The following is a 16,552-nucleotide window of genomic DNA, read 5'->3' as shown; positions in this document are numbered from 1 at the left end:
GCGCTAGGTCCCTTTCCAAAACCTTCACACTAACTGTTCCTCAGTGGTGGAATGCACTTCCAATCTCAATCCGGACCACAGAATCTCTCACCATTTTCAAAAAACAACTAAAGACCCACCTCTTCAATGAACACCTAACAAACTCATAATAAAAAAAATAAAAAATGCACTTACACCTCTACTGTGCACTTTGCTTCTTCTGGAATTCAATTAATAGATCTTGTATGGTAGCACTTCTTGTATTGTTCTCTGCTTGATATCGCTTTGCTTGTATATTTCTCATTTGTAAGTCGCTTTAGATAAAAGCGTCTGCTAAGTGAATAAATGTAATGTAAATGTAGTGTGTCTGCTACAAGGCGATGTATTTCTTTCATATATATGTACAAAAATATACAAATGGATGATGTGGTGTAAATTTAGGTTAATAATAATAATGACTTTCATATAGTTTGTGGATCATTAATGAACAGATGAAAAGGTGATTATTGTTTTGAAATATAGAATAATTAAGTATATTGTATATTGAGTACACTGAAAAGTGTATTTGTACATTGGAGCATGTTAATCAATGTGTTTATTACAGATTCAGGGATATGTAAATGATGTGTAGTCTTAAATAATTATACTGTACGATCACTGGCTCTCTGCTATGATGCATGATGTGGATATAGGACTTATACTCTTGTAAGTTTTTCTTTAATAGTTGGAAGTTTGCAGTCCGTGTTTTGAAAAGGACACAGCAGATTGTGCTGTTCCCTGCTGTGGGCTGGCTATTTATCCTATTCTAGACTGGTCCTTTGTTCAATTATGCACATTTGTGTGGTTGCTGAACTCATTGCAGGCTGCCATTGATGCAATATGTGATCATTCCACACGCTGAGAATAAAAGCTACCCATCATCCTTCAAATTGTGGAGTCTGATTTGTGAGAAAGTGAGGGAAGGAACACTTGAACACAGAACAGACGGGGAAACACGTGTTTTCAGATCACGAACGATCACGCTCTAATCTTTTTCAGCCTTTCAGATTCTGCACCATCATTAACAAAACTTTGACTCTCTTCTGCATTCATTCACACTCAGACAGGTCTCGACTCGAGAAACTCAGCATCAGTGTGCTTTTTCTTTGTATGTAGTTGTGTAGATATAAGTTATGCTGTGTTACTACCAAGCTGTGCTGTTAACATGTTTTGTGCTGTGCAGTCTCTTACTCACCAGTAACATTTACCCAGAGTGCATCACTGTAGTCTGTGTAGTAGACTGCGTTTCCTCTTCCAGCTCTGCACCAGTACTGACCTCCATCAGAGACATTAACTGAGTTGATGGTGTAGTGGTGTGTTTCAGTCTCAGTCTCAGGGTTCTGTGTGTGTTTGCTCCAGTAAAACTTCCATCCAGCAGACTGTGGCGTCAGTGTACAGGACAGATTCACTGAGTTTCCTGTCAGTGCAGCTCCTTTAAGATCTGATGTGAGTTGAGGTTTAGGTTTTTCTGTTAGAAATGAAACACAAGTTCAGGATGTGAAGTCTTTACTACACTAATCACTTCTACAGTAAAACATGTTATTAATGTCTCTGTGATGATTGTAGTTTCAGCTAAACAATAATTAGCCCTATATAAATGCTCTTTAAATAAAGAGGAAATAAAAAATATATATATTTATAGAAATAAAATTAAAAAATCATATTCACTAAAAAGTGAATTATTTACTAAAAAGAGAAGATTAGACCAAATGCACATCCTTACATGATGTGATTCTTCTGTTCATCATCATTGTGTGGTTTATACTAAGTAAATAATTTAATAAATAAATAAGACTATTTACACAAATGAATGTTTTTCTCTTTGATTAGCACATACTCAGATGAACATAGCCTTCAGTCTTGCTGTACAAAGATGATGCATTCTTTTGATACATACATATTTCTCTTATAGTGGATATTAGTAATAAAAAAGTAAGTGAACAAAACTGAAAATAGCAAAAAGAACTTGTTCAATTCTCTTATTATTTCAGAGCGTAAGTTAAGAAAGCAATTTCTCGCTGTTATTTGACATGCTTTATACTGTATTTGTAAAATGCTGTTCTACAATCTTAGAAGTTTATTTAAAATACAGACGGAGCTCTATCACAGGATTACCTGCAGAAAACTTTTATTCCTCAAACATTTAAACACTTAATTCCTGCATCATTTATTACAAATTTTATTATAATAAGTTACTGTGATTTGCAGTCAGTGTTTATTAAAGTGAGTTCACTGACAGCATTAGATCATCTAACATACTGTGTTCTATACAAAATACACCTCTACACTGTTCACTGTTAACTGAGTAACTCTGTCTCCAGTGTAGACGGAGCTCTGAGGATTTACTCTCACAGTCGGTTTGGGTTTTTCTGTTGATATGAAATGATGAAGAGCCGCTTTTACATTTACAACATAAGCAGTAGTTTTATCTTTGTGTCTAATTAAGAAATTAAATACAGTGTTTATTGTAAAGTTTACAGTGAGTTTATATGCAGTACATTCTCTAAAAAAATTAAATTAATGATTGACCTGAAGTTTAAAGGTCACTGTATTGCCCCTGTGCTTTTCCACATGATGTTTTATAAATCGTTTCTCAAATTCTGAACCATGCTGCACACATTAGTGTATTTTTTAATGTCATTAAATCATTGAACTCTTTACTGTAAAAGCACAGCTGGTGAAACTTTGGCAGTAGAATCAGCTTGACTATTAGGTGAAGAAGAATGTGTTTCTCTTAAATATCAATTATTTTCTAACAATTTAAATAACAACTGAGGATAAATATCACACCAATCAGAATAGCTAATAAGTTGTAGTGATTCTTTACAAATCAAATGAATCAGTTACTTTAAAATAGGAAAGTGAAAATCAAAAGTAAACAGAAAAAGGAGCTTTAAAATCATTATAATGAGACTGTGTTATTCATATGATAAAATCTGGAACAAAATCTGAAACTAGTGATAACTTTTACATATATAAGTAATAGCATACACACACACACACACACACACACACACACACACACACACACACACACAAACACACAAACACACAAACACACACACACACACACACACACACACACACACACACACACACACACACACACAGACTCACCTGATACAGTGAGAGTAACAGGATCACTCGTCTTTGAGATCTGAGAGTCACTTCTCCTCCTCCCTCTGCAGGTGTATTTACCACTGTCATAATCACTGATGCTGATCTCCTGTGTTGTGTGGGATGGGTTGAATGTGTTATCGTTCCTATACCAGTCGTATGTCCACTCAGTGTTTCCTCCCTGTATTTCACACCTGAAAGTCACTCTCTCTCCTCTGAACACCTGTGTATCAGGCTTTATAATCACCACAGGTTTAGGACTCTCTATAAAAAACAAAAACAAAATCACTACTGTTTCTATAAATGAATTAATTTCCATCACTATTATTTAAACAAGTATTAAAACTTTTAAAAATTTAATACAGAATGTAGGTAACTATTCAGAGTGTAGATACAGTATATCTGCTCACATGTAAATAATTAAGCTCTGACAGACAACAATCACTACTGATGAAGTAAATGTAGATCACAATTTTAAATACAGACTCAGCCCTAAAAATAATCAGGTCACTGTACTGACAATTAACATCTACACTATTTATTCATGTCTGAATTACAGTGTGTTGGCCATCCTGTTTATCTTTTCATAAGATCTTTAGGAACGCTGAGTGTCAGCAAGGTAACAAGAAACTAAAGGTAAAAGATACACTGGTATGGTAGCAATGATTTACTGAGTACAATTTATTTTTACCTTCTGTACATAAAGAAAAATAAATATACATATATACTACACATAGTGATAGAAAACAATAACTCTGCCATACACATCCTTACTCATCACCATACACACAGACACACACACACACAGACAGACACACACACACCTGTTGTTATCAGCTCATAACTCCTCATACACACTCAGTCTCTAATCTCTCTCATTCTGTCACATTCTACAGCCTCTTACACTCAGTGGTTCAGTATAAAAGTTCGACCCGCGTCCTCTTCACTCATTACTCAAGCCCTGCTCAGCCGTGCTCACACTGTCTCTCTCTAACTTTAATAACATGATTTAGCTGAAAGAGTTCTCTGTATGTAGCTGTGTAAATGCTGCTATATTGTGACTCTGCTCACATGTTGTTTATATGTTCAGTGTTGTGCAGAATCACTTAACAGAAAGTCTCTTACTCACCAGTAACATTTACCCAGAGTGCATCACTGTAGTGTGTGTAGTAGACTGGGTTTCCTCTTCCAGCTCTGCACCAGTACTGACCTCCATCATAGACACTAACTGAGCTGATGTTGTAGGTATCTGTTTCAGTCTCACTCTCAGGGCTCTGTGTGTGATTGCTCCAGTAAAACTTCCATCCATCAGACGGCAGCTTCAGTGTACAGGACAGAGTCACTGAGTTTCCTGTCAGTACATCTCCTTTAAGATCTGATGTGAGTTGAGGTTTAGGTTTTTCTGTTAGAAATGAAACACAAGTTCAGAATGTGAAGTCTTTACTACACTAATCACTTCTACAGTGAAATAGTATTACTCTCTCTGTGATGACAGTACGTCACTTGTGTCTTTGTCCTTCGTCATTAAGTTCTCTCCAAACCTTAACTTTCTGGACAGAAGGTACTCTGATCCCTTAGAGTTTTTCTATAGAAGCTCTTTGGTTGACCTCGTTGTGAACTTTAAGATAACTGGTTGAACTTTCTCAGCACTTTTCCTTCCGACTCAGTGTACAATGTCTATATGATCTAGGATGGAAACACATTTACTGAATAAATTCATTTTCCCCAACAAATCATGTGACTGGATAATTGGCTGATGTGATTGGATGTGATTAGTTGAGATTAGATTGGATATTCTGCGCTTTCGGCCAACTTATACCCAGAGAATACAGAACGTTCCCCTCACGTTAGCATATGGTTCCCGTTTTTTTTTTTAACCAAATAATATTCTAGGAACATTTTCTGTAGGATCTTTTTTTTGTAAACTAAAACTAACCTTCCCAGAATATTGAGGTTTTTCGTAACAACCTAAAGAGAACCTACACAGAACATCCTCTTATTGTTATTTTTAGATCAATTTACATAATTGATATTTCCTTCAAGCACTGGCACATCCAGGGGTGGGGCCAGATGAACACTGGTCGGCCCCAGCTGAAATCTGATTGGCCCCTGAAGTGCCCCATCCTGTCAATCATCTCTGATCTACGTCAGAGCTCTCCAACAACTGAGTTGGTTTGTTTCAAATTCAACCATAACCATTTCTTTTTGCTACATCTCCTAATGGCAGGTGTATAGACAGTGTGTTTTTATCGTCCTCATCCACTTAAGCTTCGATTGTAAATACCTATTCAACACTTTAACTAACATCTCAAAGGACATTAGTGTCACTGTCACTTTACTTCTGCAGAGTGTAAACGGAAGTCATTAAAAGCAATATCTCATTTACTCCATTAGACACTCCGATAGTGAGAATTAGCCCTTAGCTATTTGTGATCATGTTATTGGTACCTATATCTAAAGACACATGTAGCAGAATAAAATAGTTTATTTAGTTGTATTTAATTTATTGTGGCTTATTATTGTTAATACAATGCCAGTGGTATTATCATAGCTAGTTTTCTACATTCAGAATAGTTAACTATATGCTTTCTCAATGTTTTAATAGTACATAATCGGGGTTTATAAGGTCTTTATAAATGTGCTCATATGTACATATTTGAGTGTTTTCCTCCTCACAGTGAGCTGTATGTAAATGATCAACTCCCTGTGTATCACCTGATTTCTAAACTGGCTTTACATCCTGATTAGAAGGCGAGTGAAACCTTCAGGGATCACATCTCTTTTCAGGAACACCACTGAGCAGATCTTAGTTAGAGGACAGTGACACTGACGCGTGTTTCTTGATTAACATTATGTGTCCATTAATGGATGGAGTAGAAAGGGACAAATTGTGGAGGGATACATATTGGTAGCAGTCAGTAATTGTATACCACATTACTGTAATCCTGGGAATTTACATTTTATAAAACTATATAACTATACTGTATAAACTACCTGTGCTTCATACTGTATATTCAAGACAAAAAAGTCTTTATATCAGACACTCATAATAAAATCACATACAGTGGCAAGAAAAAGTATGTGAACCTTTTGGAATTTCATGGTTTTCTGCATAAATTTGTCATAAAATGTGATCCGATCTTCATCTAAGTCAAGGGTAACACAAAATAAATTCTGATCTTTCATGTCTTTATTGAGAACAACTAAAAAAAACCTCATAATGCTTATGGAAAAAGTATGTGAACCCTTGAGTTAATGACCTCAATAAAGCTTTTTTTTTTTTTTTTGCACATCTGGAATCTCGTTAAGAAAATGAGTTTGGAGGTGTGGACTACAGCTACTTTGACTGATAAAAACCCCTCAAATTTTTGGAGTTTGCTCTGCACAAGAAGCACATGCTTATGTGAGCCATGCCTCGCCAAAAAAAGCTTTCAGAGGATCTACGATCAAGAATAGTTGATTTACATAAAGCTGGCAAGGGTCACAAAGTGATTTCAAAGACTTTAGAAATTCACCATTCTACAGTTAGGCAAACATTCTACAAATGGAGACACTTTGGGACTGTTGCTACTCTACCAGGAATTGGGAGCAAAGTCAAAATGACACCAACAGCACAACAAAGACTCATCAATTAGGTAAAGAAACAACCCTGATTGACAGCCAAAGATTTGAAGGCATCATTGGAACTGGCTAACATCTCTGTTCACGAGTCTACAATATGTAGAACATTGAACAAGCAGGGTATCTACGGCAGGACACCACGAAGGAAGCCACTGCTTAGTAAAAAGAACATTGCTGCACGCCTGAAGTTTGCAAAAGAGCACACTGACACTCCACAATGCTATTGGCAAAATGTTTTGTGGACTGATGAAACAAAGATTGAACTATTTGGAAAAACCACACAGCACTGGTGTAGAAAGGGCGCGGCATATCATCATGAAAACATCATCCCAACTGTACAGTATGTTTGAGGAAACATCATGATTTGGGCCTGCTTTGCTGCATCAGGGCCTGGCCAGCTTACAATCACTGAGGGGAAGATGAATTCCCAAGTATATCAGACAATTCTTCAGGATAATATGAGAATGTCTGTACGTCTGCTGAAACTGTGTAGAAGTTGGGTGATGCAACAGGACAACGACCCAAAACACTAGAACAAGTGCACCACAGAATGGCCTCAGAAAAACAAAATCCACCTTTTGGAGGGACCAAGTCAGATCCCAGACCTCAACCCAATAGAGATGCTCTGGAATGACTTGAAGAGAGACATACACATGAGACGTCCAAAGAATATGACCGAGCTAAAGCAGTTCTGCAGGAAGAATGGGCTAAAATTCCTCCTGAAGGATGTGCAGGTCTGATCCACAGCAACAGGAAGTGCCTGGTTGAGGGTATTGCTGCCGGGGGGTCAACCAGTTATTAATTCTAAGTGTTCACTTACTTTTTCCACTGCCATTTTGAATGTTGAATGAGTGTGTTCAATAAAGACATGAGGGATCAGATTTTATTTTGTGTTATTCTTTTAGCCACATTATATTTGTCAATACCCTTGACTTAGATGAAGATCGGATCACATTTTATGACAAATTTATTCAGAAAACCATAAAATTCCAAAAGGTTCACATACTATTTCTTGCCACTGTTTCTATCTTTCTCCCCCATTGGAGATGGTCATGGAGATGATGGACCCTTGAGCCTTTGCATTCCTTACACCACCACTAAAGTACACATTTTAACATGTATTTTATTAATCAGTAAATAAATTGTGTAATGCAATACGCAATTGTGTATTTATGTCCAGTTGATTTATACTTAAAACAATCACAAAGCATGTAAAGACTAGCTGAAAGAGGTACGGGCTTCTACGGTACAGGATTACCGTAATTTCCGGACTATAAACCACTACTTTTTTCACACACTTTGAACACTGCGGTTTAAACAGTGATGCGGCTAATTTATGGATTTTTACGGGCTAACGAGCTTCATGCCGCCAAAACATTTAGCCTCGTCACATCGGACCAATGAAATGACCGAACAGGTCACAGTGGACCAATGAAACTGTTCGAATGAAATCAAACGCACTCGCACTAAATTCTTCAGATCGGTCACTTTGCGCTTCATGCACACCCCCTCATCATGGAAAACACACGAAGAAATGCATACGATGCAGCTTTCAAGTTAAAGTGGCACTCCGAGTTGAGTGGGAGGCTTGGATGACTAGCGGCGAGAAATCATTTACCAAAACTGGCCGCATGCGAAGAGCAGCTTTTGCTCCAGTCTGCCAGTGGATCCTAACAGCGTGGAGCAGTGTCCAGTGATCTACCATCACCAGCGGGTTTGGAAAGGCTGGACTGCTGCGTGATGAAGAGGACAGCACAAGCTCAAGGCCGAATTTACCCCGAGACGTAAGTGACATCGAGAGCGACAACGAAAGAGAGACTGAGGAAGTGTGATGAAGTACCGGTCATTCTGAGGCTGTTCACTTCCGACACTGAAGAAGACGACTTTAGTGGTTTTAGTGCGCAGGAGGAAGATGAAGATAGCGATCAATGACTTTTCCTGGTAGGCAACTGTATTTTTTATTTTAACCAACCGTGTTACAGGCACTGTTCGGAAAAAAAACATTTAAAACGTATTTAATTAAAAGTTAATATTATATATATATATATATATATATATATATATATATATATATATATATATATATATATATATATATATATATATTTTTTTTTTCTGTGGAACATCTTTCTGTGTAAATATCTCATGTTACAACGTGGACACCTGCTGCTTATAGACAAGTGCGGCCTATATACGTACAATTTTTCTTTTTCTTTTTAAAGTTAGTGAGTGCGGGTTATATTCAGGTTCGCTCAATAGTCCGAAAATTACGGTATACATTATTGTATGCTGTATGAGGGTACGGGCTTCTACAGTATAGGATTATACGTTAATGTGTGCTGTATGATGGCACGGGGTTCTACAGTATAGGAATATAAGATAATGAATGTTTTTCCCTTACTGAAGGTTGTCGCCTTGGTGATATTAGTGACAACACTGTGTCAATCTGTACAACATACTGCAAAACATTTATTACCAGTAGATTATTACCAGATGCTCAATAGTTAAAGCAGAGGTTCTCAAATGTTTTGCAGAAAGTGAACCCTTTAACTGTACAATATACTAAACAAACCCCCTCAGCAGACATTTATTTATTTCAAATATTATACTCATTATTTCCATGTGTACAATAATACTCTGGCTATTAATTGGAGCTATAGAGATTTTATTCTTGAACTTTCCATTCACAATACACGTTAGATGCCAGTTGATGTTATTCATTTACATTTATGGCATTTGGCAGACGTCCCACAATCTTCTGATCGGTAGTTCACTGTCTGACCCACTGAGCTGCCACTGAGCTTTATTCATAAGGCTACATGTTTTTGAGTTGTTTGGATTAAACCCATTCAAGTGACCTGGATGGATGGATATTCAAATCTCAACACTTTTCAGACTGAAGGTTGTGACACTAATAAATTTATATTTACTCTGTGATAAACATGAAATGTTAAGTCTAATAGACAAACATTGCAGTTGCTTGTCATAGTGTTTTCAACTTCTATTTTTAATTACATGCTTAAGTAAAACACTTTCACACCTCATTTCTGTTTTATTTATCATCATTCATACTGCTGGTATGAAATGACGTCGTCCCTGCGTCACCACACTATTGGGTGATTTGGCTGCATCTCTCGTCCTGTAAAACACTGCTATTGCCTTTTCTGCATACGCATGAATTGTTTTCATTTGGTTGCATATCATTATATTTGATTGCATATTTTCATTTGGTTGATGGCATTTTTATTTTCACTTTTCCTATATTTTGGGTACAATTTGATTTATATTTTGCTTCTATGAGATGATGTACTTTAAACACTAGTCTAATTTGATGCAAAGATTTGTACATTAGCAGGAATGTAGCACAACATGGAGGTGAAAGCAGCAGTCTGTTTATTTAAATGTGAAAGTGCAATAAAAATATGTTGTCCCTAAAATCAATCAATAATCGTGATAAATAATTGTGATCTCAATATTGATCAAAAATAATCGTGATTATCATTTTGGCCATAATCGTGCAGCCCTACGTTCCACCAGTCAGACTGAGTAATAATGATGATTCCTGTCTTGAGCAGTAATCACATGAATTAGTCTTTAAGATAGAAAAGTGAAAATTAAGAGCAAACCGACAGAAGGAAGCTGTAAAGTTGTTGTAATGAGACTCAGTTACAGTGTAGCTCACTAAAAATAATCTGGAACAAATCTGAAAGCTGGAATTATTAATATACTTTCATATAATAAAAACAAAAGTAATAGCATATTATAACAAAAAGTAATAACATAAATTCACACACTCACCTGATACAGTGAGTGTAACAGCATCACTGATCTCTGAGATCTGATAGTAACTGCTATTCGACCTTCTGCAGGTGTATTTACCACTGTCAGAGTCTGTAACTGAGCTGGTGATTAAGTCCTGTGTTGTGTGGTGACGGTACTCTATATCATTCTTATAAAAGCTGTATGTCCACTGAGTGTCTCCTCCTCCCTGTATGTTACATCTGAGAGTCACTTTCTCTCCACTGTACACCTGTGTATCAGGCTTTATAATCACCACAGGTTTAGGCCTCACTGTGAAAAAAACAACAACATTTTTAAATGTATGAATTAATTCCCGAGAGCATTATTTAAATGAGTAGTAAGATTTTAAAATGGAATACAGTATATCTGCTCACATGTAAATGATTAAGTTCTGTCAGAGGTGGACTGAGTCATTTTAACAATCACTACTAATGAAGTAAATGTAGATCACAGTTAGGAAAACTGACTCAAACCTAAAATTAATCAAGTTACTGTTCTGATCATTTAGATCTTTTTCACTACTGATTCATGTCTGAGTTACAGTGTGTTTTCTGTCCTGTTTTCCTGAATATTCATCTTTAGGAACACTGAGTGACAGCAAGGGAACAAGAAACTAAAGGTAAAAGATACACAATAATGCTAGAGATTACTGACTGAGTATAATTTAATCACAGTTTTAACAGGTCTATTTCATAAAAAAGAAAAAATAATGCTAGAAAACAACAATTCTGATGTACACATCCTTACACATCACTGCATGTCCACACACACACACACACACACACACACACTTGGTATTAATCTCTCTCATTCTTTCAGATTCTACATCCTCTAGCGCATTTTAAACACCAACAGACGCGACGGAACATGTTCAGTCGGTGAAAACTAATGCTGACAAACGCAAAATCTCTCACATATACATAGAGGTGCAACAACTAATTGATAAAATCGATAATAATCGATTAAGAAAATCGCTGTCAATGAATCTCATTATCGATTAGTTGGTCTGCCCGTGGTACATTTACTCATTATGTTACTTCTGTTCCGAAAACACGCGTCGGAGAGTAAATGCTAAAGTTGTGTCCCAAATGATGTACTGTACAACTGAGCTGACGATCGAGCGTTGATGGATTTAATTTAAATTTATTTACAAATGAAATGATAATTTTCAAAAACCTATGAGTGGAGACAAATTCATGTGTCACATTGATGGATGAAATAAACTAAAGATAATTCAGAGACAAATTAAATGTCACACCAACAATAACATTTAAAAAATAAAATCTTGAAATGTTTTGATTAAATTTTGAATGTCCATGTTAAATATTAATAAAATAAAGTAACATATATAGAAATGACTGTTAAATATATAGCCTGTGATTTTTGTGGAGTGAGGGGGTCCTTGTGTATAGTTCGAAATATTCTAGGGGTCCAGAGCTCACAAAAGGTTGAGAACCACTGGTCTAGTGTATGCATTTCAGAAAGGTAATATCATCTCAAATGGAACACATTAGTTTTTTACTAACCGGAAGTATAAACGGCTTCTTAGTCGACAGTGTATGATGTCGTACGTATGTAATGTGATGCCGCTAGCTTTAGCAGACACCCAGAGTCACCGACAGTGACTTTCTTCAGTTTACTGTTTATGTCAATGTTACGTGTTATTCCTAACATGACCTCAGTCACCATCAGATGGAGGCGTAATTGTCAAGTGACTGAGGAAGAAAGTGTGCGACCTGCAAGTCCTCTAAGGCCGGGGGCATTTTACATTAAACACCCTGAAGAAGATCAAACTTTATAAAGTGGAGTTTGTGTAGCACTGAAGCACGACATTGATGCACGAGCACAAACTTATGTTTATATCCAAAATGCTCCACTGTGTGCAAGGGCTTGGGGAAACTGATGCAAGTTGCTTAAAGGATTTAGTTTAATTGAAGTTTATTCTCATTATATGCAGTATTTGCAAGCTTGCAGTGTAATTTCTGTTGTTTACTATAACGGAAGTGATCTGTGAGTAACGAGGCCGTATTGCTCCTCACTCGCAGTGAGAGTGCTAGATGGGAAGTTAGATCTGTAATGTCCAATTAAAACACTATGATCATAAGTAAAACAATATGCGTAAAGGCAGTGAGCAACAAAAACCATAAGGTGCAGAGAAAGGGAGTTTTTATTATTAATTTGAGACTGTAAATTAATTCAGTGCTTTTTGTGCATCCATAAAAAGTAATTATATATATATATATATGTATGTATGTATGACTTTTTATGGATGCACAAAACGCACTGAATTAATTTACAGTCCTAAATGAATAATATATATTCTAGTGTGTCTTTGAGTATTGGGTTTTTTCAGTCTTATTTAATTGGACAAACAGTTGTGTAGTCTGAAGTTTATATTTGTAACACTCTGTTTGTGGATTGCATTTTAAATAAACGAAAAAATAATCGGCCAACTAACCGATAATAAAAAAAATAATTAGTTGCAGCCCTACATGTACATTACAACATAGTGAAATTCTTTTTTTGCATATCCCAGATTGTTAGGAATTTGGGGTCAGTGAGCAGGGTCAACCATGACACGGCACAAGGGCCTTGTTCAAGGGCCCAACAGTGGCAGCTTGGCAGTGATGGGGCTTGAACCTTCTGATCAGTAACCCAGCGCCTTACCCGTTGAGCCACCACTGCTGACAGAGCTAACACACAGGCGTCTGTCTGTGCAGTGTGAACCGGGCTTTACACTCAGTGGTTCAGTATAAAAGTTCGACCCTCGTCCTCTTCACTCATTCACACTCAGGCAGGTCTCCACTCGAGCATGTTGATGTTTCTGAAGCAGTGACTTTATGAAGCCCCTTTTACAGCCTCTGAGCAGCTTGTTAAAAAAGTTTTACAGGTTTTGGTGACATTTTCTACCAAAGCTAAACTAGTGTTGTTCCACTTGCTTTCCAGCTCACCTCACACCAGCCCTGCTCAGCCGTGCTCACACTGTCTCTCTCTAACTTTAATAACATGATTTAGCTGAAAGAGTTCTCTGTATGTAGCTGTGTAAATGTTACTATATTGTGACTCTGCTCACATGTTGTTTATATGTTCAGTGTCGTGCAGAATCACTTAACAGAAAGTCTCTTACTCACCAATAACGTCTACCCTGAGTTCATTACTGTAGTCTGTGTAGTAGGCCGGGTTTCCTCTTCCAGCTCTGCACTTGTAATGACCTCCATCATAGACACTAACTGATCTACTATAGGAGTCTGTTTCAGTGTCAGTCTCAGTCTCAGTTCTCTGTCTTCGTTTGCTCCAGTAAAACTTCCATCCATCAGACGGCGACTTCAGTGTACAGTACAGAGTCACTGAGTTTCCTGTCAGTACATCTCCTTTAAGGCTTGATGTGAGTTGAGGTTTAGGTTTTTCTGTTAGAAATGAAACACAAGTTCAGGATGTGAAGTCTTTACTACAATAATCACTTCTACAGTAAAACAGTATTACTCTCTCTGTGATGACACTATGTCACTTGTGTCTTTGTCCTTCATCATTAAGTCCTCTCCAAACCTTAACTTTCTGGACAGAAGGTACTCTGATCCCTTAGAGTTTTTCTATAGAAGCTCTTTGCTTGACCTCGTTGTGAACTTTAAGATAACTGGTTGAACTTTCTCAGCGCTTTTCCTTCTGACTCAGTGTGCAATGTCTATATGATGGGGAAAGATGTCTGGAGACTCCGGTGCCACAGCACAGCAGATATCAATCACTGGATGTTTGACGTTCTCTCCTTCTTGCTTTGCCATACTGTAAAGCCTCAGATTTCATTCAGAAATTTACAGTCACACTTGTGTGTTTATGAATTTTGTGTTGCATTTGTGAATATGAATTAGGATATGAATGTGTGGGTTAGTGTTTACGAATATATTCACATTTTTTGTGACTGTGAATTAGCTTATGCATTTCTGAATCTGATTTTTATTAATGTATTAATTTTGAGATTATACTATCTCCATACTCACTATTCACAGTACCTGCTGTACTGGAGAACATAAAGTTTGAATCACAGTTACACAGTGTAACTCTTGAGTAGACCTCGACTCGAAATTAAACTTTTATACGTTTCTCACACTCCAATGTGGTCGTAGTACTCAGTTTTTTTTTTTATTTATCTGAGTTTCCTCTCATATCAAGTGACAACTGCACCTGCATGTGCACTAGTTAACTAAGGAAAACGCAAACGTGTCAAAATAAAAGTCTTTAAAAATACTCGTAGATCCCTACACATTTGAAAATCTTGAAAATTATTAAATTATAAACATTTGTGTATGATTTCACTTTTAAAAAACAAAACAACAACAAAAAAAACTTGTTTTTGTCATTTTTAACAAGCAGATGTTTATAGCTGAATTACTCCAGTCAGTGAAGGTCGTGCTCTTTGGTACAGCTGATGTGTTACAGAAACTCTGTGTTAGACTGAGATGTGTTCTAGTTCTTGTGTGCGCATGTTAAAGAAAAATGGGGTACAGTGTGTTTTGCTGTTGGAAGTTTGGGTTGACACAACCTGCACCACCAACTGCACACATCAGTATCTATTTTAAAATCTTCTTCACTCAACTAAAGTAGCAGAAGCATCAGCTTGACTATTAGAGGAAGAACATGTTCCTTACACACATCAATTATTTCCTAACAATTTAAATAATAGCTGAGGAAAAATGTCACACCAATCAGAAGAGCTAATAAGTTGTAGTGATTCTTTACAAATCACATTTTTTCCTCATAGGATAAAATCTGGAACTAATCATAACTTTTACATATACAAGTAATAACATTCACACACTCACCTGATACAGTGAGTGTAACAGGATCACTCATCTTTGAGATCTGAGAGTCACTTCTCCTCCTCCCTCTGCAGGTGTAATTACCACTGTCATAATCACGGATGATGATCTCCTGTGTTGTGTGGGATGTGTAAAATGTGTGATCGTTCCTATACCAGTCGTATGTCCATTCAGTGTCTCCTCCCTGTATTTCACACCTGAAAGTCACTCTCTCTCCTATGAACACCTGTGTATCAGGCTTTATAATCACCACAGGTTTAGGACTCTCTGTAAGAAACAAAAACAAAATCACTACCGTTTCTATAAATTAATTAATTTCCATCACTATTATTTAAACAAGTATTAACACTTTAAAAATTGAATACAGAATGTAAGTAACTATTTAGAGTGTAGATACAGTATATCTGCTCACATGTAAATGATTAAGCTCTGACAGACAACAATCACTACTGATGAAGTAAATGTAGATCACAATTTTAAATACAGACTCAGCCCTAAAAATAATCAGGTCACTGTACTGACAATTAACATCTACACTATTTATTCATGTCTGAATTACAGTGTGTTGGCGATCCTGTTTATCTTTTCATAAGATCTTTAGGAACGCTGAGTGTCAGCAAGGGAACAAACAACTAAAGGTAAAAGATACACTGGTACACTGGTATGCTAGCAATGATTTACTGAGTACAATTTGATATTTGATTCCTTTCTTTTTTTTTTTTTCTTTTTTTTTTACAAGTGTACTTAATTATAAATAACTTTATATATATATATATATATATATATATATATATATATATATATATATATATATACACACACACAGTATCTCACACAGTATATACAGTATCTCACAAAAGTGAGTACACCCCTCACATTTTTCTAAATATTTGATTATATATGTTAATGTCACAACACTGAAGAAATGACACTTTGCTACAATGTAAAGTAGTGAGTGTACAGCTTGTATAAATTTAATTTTGTAAAATTTTACAGTGTAAATTTGCTGTCCCTTCAAAATAACTCAACACACAGCCATTAATGTCTAAACAGCTGGCAACAAAAGTGAGTACACCCCTAATTGAAAATGTCCAAATCAGGCCCAAAGTGTCAATATTTTGTGTGGCCACCAATATATTCCAGCACTACCTTTAACTCAGGCAGGTCTCCACTCGAGCTTG

General features: G+C 36.4%; 1 protein-coding gene across 8 annotated transcripts in view; it reads right to left on the bottom strand.

Moving 5' to 3' along the window:
* The window catches only part of LOC108261906 (Fc receptor-like protein 5), a 66,197-nt gene that overhangs the window by 15,127 nt on the left and 34,518 nt on the right, over positions 1-16,552 (bottom strand). For 6 of the 8 annotated variants that reach the window (XM_053681500.1, XM_053681501.1, XM_053681505.1 and 3 more), the window contains 6 exons: positions 15,375-15,638; positions 13,689-13,964; positions 10,555-10,827; positions 4,265-4,537; positions 3,136-3,399; positions 1,214-1,486 (listed from right to left, as the gene is read on the bottom strand). In XM_053681500.1, the coding sequence (XP_053537475.1) occupies positions 1,214-1,486; positions 3,136-3,399; positions 4,265-4,537; positions 10,555-10,827; positions 13,689-13,964; positions 15,375-15,638 (1,623 nt within the window). The remainder of the gene's footprint in view (positions 1-1,213; positions 1,487-3,135; positions 3,400-4,264; positions 4,538-10,554; positions 10,828-13,688; positions 13,965-15,374; positions 15,639-16,552) is intronic. The other 2 variants (XM_053681504.1, XM_053681507.1) reach the window with 2 other exon arrangements.

The sequence above is a fragment of the Ictalurus punctatus genome, chromosome 7 (assembly GCF_001660625.3).
Source record: "Ictalurus punctatus breed USDA103 chromosome 7, Coco_2.0, whole genome shotgun sequence".
Classification (NCBI taxonomy): Eukaryota; Metazoa; Chordata; class Actinopteri; order Siluriformes; family Ictaluridae; genus Ictalurus; species Ictalurus punctatus.
Note: the sequence above shows the minus strand (reverse complement) of the source record. Positions and strands in the feature narration are given on the sequence as shown.